We start from the raw sequence: 8,636 nt of genomic DNA on the forward strand, positions 1-8,636 counted from the left end.
TCACTATAAATTTCAGTTGAAGCTGTTTAACTATGCCGTAAGATTTATGGTTTGGCCCGTCCCTGTTTCATGTTCTGCCACGTCATTATTGCTGCCGACTCTGCCGCTTCTCAGCGACACGGCGAAAGTTCTATCGCTCAAGAATGCTTAAATTAACTCGAAATACAGAACCCAGTATCCAACATTCGACATACTCAGGCATGCATGGTACCGTTCACTAGTGCAGGGGTCCACTGTTTAGCCTTTCAAATCAGACAAAAAATGGAACGGCCATCACTGTCCTTTTGCCTTTATCTTAAGATAGGAGTCCAAACTCAAGCACACCGCACAAACAAATGCTCAAGTTTTCAGTACGAATTCTAGCTCCGATTGTCCCCGACGTGTACCAGCAATAGCACATTATAGCAGGCGAGGCTGTTTCAGTCACCAAGACGGATACCGTATCGACCCTGATCAAATTTAGGATGAAATTGCGGTCACCCAGAACAAACACCCAAGTATGCCAAGAAGTACATAGCCACAGTGGACGTTCAGATGGATTAAACTTCTCAAATGAATATACATACAGGCTTAAGGCTTTGCATTGTTCTAAACAATGTGACTAGGATCAATTTACACAGTTAAGTATGACCATTAGCAGGTTATGGCTTATGTTCTACTTTTGGTTTATACTCGACGCCTTGCTGAGCAACCTTCTCTGTTGGTCACCTAAACTTCCCCCAGACTAAATACAGTATATTTAAGTGGTTTGGTCATGTATGGATTTGTTTCCCACGTGCCATATACGGTTGTTAGCACCTCCACAGAATATATGCAGGACCGGTGATCAAATTTCTACAGTGCAAGGTGTGCTACCAGCAAGAGTTAGGCAAGAAGAGGCTCCACAAGAGGTCTCCGTCGAGCTTCAGGGAGGTCCATGGTATGAGCTACTATGGCTGAAAGCAGCGAGAAGACGGCTGGAACTAGCCCCAGACCGAGCCTCGTAACGGAATAGCCGTATGCCAGTTCTTGGTTCTCACTGATCTTGGTGCTTCCTGCCACACAAAAAATGAAAATCTCATTGTGTATAACAAATCCATTTGTTGTGAGTAATCATCAGTGCCAAGATACTAGTAAGAGTAGCATTACCTTGGTAGGACTCCAGGATATACAACGCTATGCCACATGACACTTTGTCAATAAAACTTAAAGAGCCGTACACAAAAGCACAACCATTTAGATCTTCTCCTACTAAAACACCTTCCATGCTGATACTTGTGACCTGTTAACAAAGGAGACCGAAGGATAAGAGTGATGAAAAGTGAGCTCCCAGCCTATAACATGATTATGCATCACATACACAAATGTAGACATATCCAATTGCAAATCTTTAAGAGGCTATGAAATGCTCACAGCAAGGCATATACCAAATGGATATATATGTCAGAGTTGTACAAGCCCACATGGCTAACAACTACATATAACATATACTTCTAAGCCAAATACATAGGAATTTTTCACCATGAGTTTGCACATGTATATTATAAAAAATTAACTCTTTAAACTGAATCAAGGATAGAAACATACTGTCATAAGTGCATTGGCGGCTCCTATCATGATTGACAGGGCGTACATGAAGTTGTGCATTGTGCTTGGTAAAAGAACAATTCCAATACCGGACAATATCCAAATCATTGCTCCAGCTGAGAAGTAGTTTTTTAGACGCCAACCCGACCATCTAGTCTCCTATAAAAATAAAGAATTCCATTGACTTGGTTCCTCCAAAGAAATATGCTCCCCATTAAGTTGAAGAAGAAAATAAATTAATTAAACTAAGAAGATAGTTGTACCTGTAACATGACAGATACTACCAAGCTGCATACATAGATAATAGCAGGTACCTGAAAAACAAAATGAGCAAACAGTAATCCAAGGAAATTTAATTTTATGAAATGTATCAAGAAACTATCTAAATTAATCAACAGTATGAACTGGATTGCGGACCTCAATAAAAAAAAGGAAAATATCACCAAGTAGTATCACTTTCAGCATTCAGATTATAATGAGAGCGAGCATTTAAGTGCCTAATTGGACTACATGTATTGTGTAACTCATGCAAAGCATGCTTACAACATTGTCGGACCTGCATCACAAGTTCTATTGATTTTTTTTCTTCTTCTAATTCAGGCATTTATACTGTATAATAACACATGTACCACATGAGTTTAACTTGCCGAAGGACATAATCAACATCAGGATGAAGAAAAAACATAAGAGAGCTATTCCAAGAGCAAAAGGGGAAAGAAAATCTTACCAGCGCTTTGGAAGATTGGTGCATTCCCAAATCATTTATCACGTAGAAAGCAAGAAATGCCTGATCAAATTTATATAAACATTATAATGATCTGCTACCCAGTTGAAGTTCAAATTTCGAAGGATTAAGGGGGTAAAATGAAATTATAGAGAAAATAAGAGTAATAAATAGGAGTATATATGCAAACAATGCACAGAACATCAATTTTTGTGCCGTTTATGCGGGAAACATTTTTTATATCCAATCTATCCTTGACTGTGTAATACATATATTAAATTATGAGAATACCTGGGAAGAACTAGATATCTTTTGTTTAATGAAGAAAAGACCCCAAATTCAAACAGAAGAAAACTACTAGAATTTGGGTGGTGAGATTTTACATCCATTCCCTCACCCTGCTGAGCTAGGCTCAGTTCCTATAATATATTACCTCCGTCCTAAATTACTTGTCTTAGATTTGTCTAGATACGGATGTATCTAATACTAATACTTGTCTAGATACATCCGTATCTAGAATTGGGGACGGAAGGAGTATGAAAGTACACTAAGGGTCTGTTTGGATCATTTGCTAGCCTTACCAAGCCAGGCTAAGTTAAGCTAGCCCGCTTGTGCCATAGCCCACATGAGCTAAGCGATGTTGTTTGGTTGTATTGCCTCAGGTTACAGCTACATGACTTGTCTCATGCACGATTCGCTAGTTTGCCGTCACGAGAGAGCCAATTCGGCTCACCCAGCCAGGCAAGGATTTAGGTGCAGTTACGAGCAAACTTGCATCCAAAAGCAAACAAAATATGACTCTACCAAACGCATATCCTTGCTAGGCAAGGCTAAAACTGTCCTTGCCTTATAACCAAACGCACCCTAATATACTAATAGCATGCGGTACGTTTTAATGTTATCTTAGATAAATAGTGAAACAAACATAATCATAAGATAGTTACAGCACATAAAAAGATAGTAAAAACCAATCAATGGATACAAGTAATGTGTAACACCGCATCTAAGACTGAACTGATAAATATTTCATACTAAAACATCTAAAAGAAAATGCTGTTTAATAATTAATGTGTGAAAAGTTCTAGCTTTTCCAGGAAATTTAGCCATGTCTCCCCATGGCATGGTACACCATGGACAGCGCGGTCTACTCCAAGGCATGTCCTTAATCCGCAAGAGATGTCCTTTGCCATACATGGCATTCGTCAAATAATAATCTAAGGCTTGAAAAAGAAAAGTACAAGGCAGCAAACTAAATGGAATGAACAAAGTTGTTTGGTCTCATAATCATGTAGCTTAAGATTACTAAATACCTGTGAAACATTGGTTACCAATCTAGTGCACATGTAGACTAGAGCAACTTGGTAGTACAATACTTTCTTGAACCAGTGGGCCCATGAAATTCTGGAGAGGCTCTTATCCTGAGAATGTTGATTTAACCTACAGAATTCAAAGTTAGAAACAAACTGAAAATAAAATAGAAGGAAACATACTGAAAGTTAAGAACATTTTCAAAAGAGCATGGCATTAAAACTTTCTAATCCAGATGTCCAAACAAGGTTATCATCTTACCCTGGCTCTTTTGTTCCAATCAAGAACGCAACAACAAAACAACATCCGATGGAAATGGCCGTATAAGCAATCCAACGATACTGAGCAAAAGGATTTGAGAAATTTAAGATAAATACAAGAGCTCGGATAAATGATATGTAGTACTCCCTCCGTCCGAAAATACTTGTCATCAAAATAGACAAAAAGGGATGTATCTAGAACTAAAATACATCTAGATACATCCTTTTTATTCATTTTGATGACAAGTATTTCCGGACAGAGGGAGTATATATTACTTAACACAAGAAAGTACCTGAACTAATACACTCACTGACTGCATTAGAGTAAATATCAACAAAGCAATGCCATACAAGCTAAGATTTGCGACCTGGAATAAGCATGAAAAATGAACAGGTCAGAGGCAGTTATTCAGATACCTGGACACAGTAAAATCAAGGCAGAGTAAGGTGTACCATCGTGAAGGCATTGCGGCAGCTCACTAATGCAACCCGACTTGTTGGATTTGACGTCATGCAGTTCACCATTGACCTTGGAAATATATAAAAGATATACACAAATGATATGCTGAAATCACAAGAAAAGCATGAATGTAAGTAATGCAAGGAAGGAGCATTACATGTGAGCGACTTGGGTAACTGCCCAACCAACATTAAAAATAGAGGCAAATATGCTGTATCCAACAGTCTCCAGAGTAGACGAATTAGTCCCCGTGAGTTTGCAAGGCAAACAGCTACCAAAAACAGATGAGAAGGAAATTGCTACTAGAATAGATCCTCCTGCATGCCACAGTTTGAAATGTCCAAAACGATCAATCTGAAACAAAAATGATTCATTTATGTATCTACTTCGGAGCAATACACAGCAAATACAGAGAAACCTAGAAGTGAATGCCTAAAGAGAAGCAATCAAACAGATATTATATCAGAAACTTATAACAGTGCAGTAATATAAATCCTGTTCATTTTGCCTCATACCAGCTCACCAACAAAGATTGTTGTGAAGCCATCCGCCAACTGACCGGAAAGCATGACAATAGCAGCATCACTGCAGAGTTGAATAAAAGGTGAGTTGTCTAAAAGAATTCTTGAACCAACAAGTAATCATTTCAAGCTTTTTCAATATCTCAGGCATAATAGTTCTCAAAGCATGAAGTGTCTAAATGGTCCATTTTCAAATAGCATAAGAGATGTTTCATATATGACAAATGTTTCCTACAACAGGCTGTATTTACACCCACGTGTGTTTCATTCGTTCTAGGTAGTATCTATCATACCGGAGCGTATGTACGCATAGTATGCAGTATATAAGAATATTCGGATAGTATATATATACTGCTCCCTTCAATCCAAAAAAAAAAAACTGCCGTGGCTTTAGTTCAGCTTTAGTTACAATTGAACTAAAGCCACAGCACTTTTTTTGGATCAGAGGGAGCTTTTTAGGTAGGATGTTCCACATTTTTAGCATACTCCTTTTTACGTACAAATTTGTATGTATTTCACAAATATAGTAAAAACTATGGGCTCACTTGCAATTTTTTCATGCAGCTCATTTTGGAGTATCTTAGATATAGTATATGAACATACTAAAAATGATAAAGTAGTACATATACTAACACACGGTAGTATATGAGACATGGGTGTAACTACACCCAGTTGTAGGATGTATTTATACATAAACATCAAGATATATGTTTTTTTGCAATATATATTATCACACCTAAAACATAATGAAGTTCTATATGAACTTATATCCGATGCATTTATTTGCGTAAAAGTTACAACGACAGCTTTAAGGATTGCAGGAATGCCTTTATTCAGTATGATTTAACAACATCTGAAAGAACATAATATAATGATTTAGAGTACAAATGGAGAAGAAGAAAAATCTAATCCTAGTACATACCTTGGACTAAGCCCGACGTCCGTCAAGAATACCAACAAATATGTAAACCAACAAGATGACGTGATATCATTTAGCATATGCCCAGAGCCATAGGAAAAGATTGGCACTCTTCCTAATGGCTCATCCCATTCTAATTCACTTGATGGCTCATTACCAATCATTTTAACCATAATTTGACGTTAGCAAAACTGTGAAGTATCACCTACATTACAAAGGAGAACACATTAATTCGGTGTGTAAATAACATTGTATCACTTCCTACTCCCAAGCAAAATAATTGTACCGCAAGTTGGATTATTTTTTAAAGTTTAATGGCAAGTGGTGACAATGTTAGCATTCTGTTCTCGAGGTTCAAGAAACAGAATGCTTATTACCAAAATTTCAGTTTGATCAATAATAATATTTGGATCAAGAAAGTAACAAATTATAGTTATATGATCAGATCATTGTGAATTCTGTATATGATGCCAAAACCCACAAGAAACGTAGCAGATGATGTAAGTGCTACTTAGTGCAAGGTCTCAAGCTAGTATATCAAATGAGTATGGACCTCTTACTTTTACTGTTAATGTTATTCAGCAATAAATATAAGGCATTGACCATATTAGAAGTGACAGCTGGGATGGCATTCATATTTTCTGGACTCGAGAAGACAGTAACATTTGATTGGTCTCAAGTTAGAAGAGATCAGTGAAATTTCCAGGCAATGCAATGATACAAAAAGAAGGTCCCTCCCACGAAACAAAGTGAAGTACATTTTCTGCCTTCTTTCTACTCCCCCTTTCCTCTCTACCTTTCCCTCCTACCTGATCCTAATGCATGTGATGCACAAAGGGAGCGAATCCCAACATGTGCACCTTGACACCGTGACTGCAAGCAGAGACACCAGGCAGTAGATTAACTGAACTCACGAAAACACCAGATTTCTGAACTTGATACAGACTAACGAAATCAACAAAACTGCACAAAGCCGCCTTGCGCAAGATATTGTAGTTGTCAAGACAAGATAACTCTGAAATGGCCGATTCGCCTGTTTGCACGAAACGGCCCCCAAATCCGGAAATCCCACGGCGGTCAACGAGAAGCCCCGACGGGCAGCAACCCACCCACACACACAGAGACCCAAATCAGGAGAGAAAACCCCCGGAGCCGATCAAAGAGGAACCAGTGGAGAAGCTCTCACCAGCAGCCGCGGCGTGGTGATCGCCGCCCGTCCGGCCCTGCGCGAGGACTCGTCCGGAAGAGCGTCGGGGCCGCCGGGGCAGACTAATATTTTCAACTGACTATATTTGGGAAAAATGAGGAAGCGACGGACGGGTATTGGGTACGGGGGACGTCGCGTGGACGGCAGGCGGAGATGCGCGGGGGACGCGACAGAGACGGGCGGATTCGGTGCTGCCGGAGGAGGACAGGCACTGGGAAGAGAAGAGAGCCGAGCCGACGAGAAAAGCAGGGGCGCGGGGGAGAGACGACTATTGGTTGGGGCTGGGCCGCCGCTATCCGAGAAAAACGGAGAGGGAGGGGCCGGTGGGCCCGCCGGGGCGGTTAGGATATTCTTTCTGGAACTGGTGGCGCGCCGCGCGTCAGCTCGTGCGCGGCCGCGGGGGGCGAGGGGAGGGAGGAGAGGAGTGTCCCGGTACGGCGAGATTCATGCCATGCTTGCCTGCCTGTGCCTGGTGGTGCCGTGCAGGTGCGGCCTGGGCGGACCGTGTGAATGGGTCCTGTGCGTTGTCGTTGTCGTTGTTCCTTCGGAAAGAAGTAGTAGTACTTGTGAGATTTGCATTCTGGTGAGTGAGATTGTCAAAGAAGACGGAGCACCTGCTTGGCTGGAGCGGCGGGGGAGACGGCTCAGTCGGCGAGGTTTACTATAAGAAACAGCCGGTGGGCGTGTAGTTTAGGCTTTCAGAGGAATCATCGTGTAGTTTAGACTACTACATACGGATGTATGTAGACATATTTTAGAGTGTAGATTCACTCATTTTGCTCCGTATGTAGTCACTTGTTGAAATGTCTAGAAAGACAAGTATTTAGGAGAAGGGAGTAGTATATTTGTGTTCTACGGAATGTCTAGATTGCGCATGAGAGAGACCCTGCGATTGTTTTCTACTGTATGTAAATCTGTAATCAACGGCTGAGCCCCTCTACGCTGACTTTTGGAGATCCGCTGACATTAGGAGGAGGACCTCTAATCAACTGTTTTCCAAGGCCAGGTTGTGCAGCACGATTGCCTTCGCGCGTATCATAGATAAATATGATGAATGGGATGTACGTATCATAAGAAAATACTTCAAGGTTATACGGGCCTGGGCATAAGACATGTAGAAATGTTAGAAAAGAAACAAGATACGATTTGTGAGCTTTTAACAAGGAGCAAAACAAGAAAAGCTTGTATCTCTTTTCGTGGGGGGCGGGTTTGGCTAGCGACCAAAACCTAGCCGCCGCCGCCAAGAGAGCCATCTTTCCGGCGCTGGTTTCCGGCGGCTCTCCTCCGCCGGCGACCTCTTGGTCGTCGGTCGTGAGGGGGGTCGCCGGATCTCGTGCGTGCGGATCGTTTTTGCTTTAGGTTTAGAGCCCTAATAGCCTAGGTTTTTAGATCGTCCGACGTCTTGGCTTTGACGGCGGCGACGGCGATGCTGAATAAAGAAGCTCCAGGTTCTTCTCCGGCGAGGCGATCGTCTCTTTACTCGGTGATGGATTTGGGAACCAGTCTGTTCAAGCGGGGATATCGTGGCGGCGACGACATCCTTGTGGTGGACTTGTGTCCTCGGGCTCCGCCGTTGCGACGACGTCTGCTCCAGCGTCGGCGCGGAGCTTGGGAGGTAGTTCAGGAGCAGATGCAGATTGTGATCTGCATCGACGACATCTGGAAGACAGA

General features: G+C 41.6%; 1 protein-coding gene across 1 annotated transcript; it reads right to left on the reverse strand.

The window, feature by feature from the left end:
* Positions 1–500: 500 nt before the first annotated feature.
* LOC119363212 (major facilitator superfamily domain-containing protein 12-like) lies at positions 501–7,246 on the reverse strand. The gene is made up of 13 exons (XM_037628528.1): positions 6,945–7,246; positions 5,762–5,963; positions 4,834–4,903; positions 4,476–4,672; positions 4,312–4,387; positions 4,152–4,226; positions 3,860–3,939; positions 3,601–3,727; positions 2,294–2,353; positions 1,830–1,880; positions 1,567–1,725; positions 1,129–1,261; positions 501–1,034 (listed from the first exon to the last, which is right to left on the reverse strand). The coding sequence occupies exons 2-13, from the start codon at positions 5,929–5,931 to the stop codon at positions 865–867; spliced, it is 1,368 nt and encodes a 455-aa protein (XP_037484425.1). The 5' UTR covers positions 5,932–5,963; positions 6,945–7,246; the 3' UTR covers positions 501–864.
* Positions 7,247–8,636: the final 1,390 nt, after the last annotated feature.

This window comes from Triticum dicoccoides, chromosome 2B, assembly GCF_002162155.2.
Source record: "Triticum dicoccoides isolate Atlit2015 ecotype Zavitan chromosome 2B, WEW_v2.0, whole genome shotgun sequence".
Lineage (NCBI taxonomy): Eukaryota > Viridiplantae > Streptophyta > Magnoliopsida > Poales > Poaceae > Triticum > Triticum dicoccoides.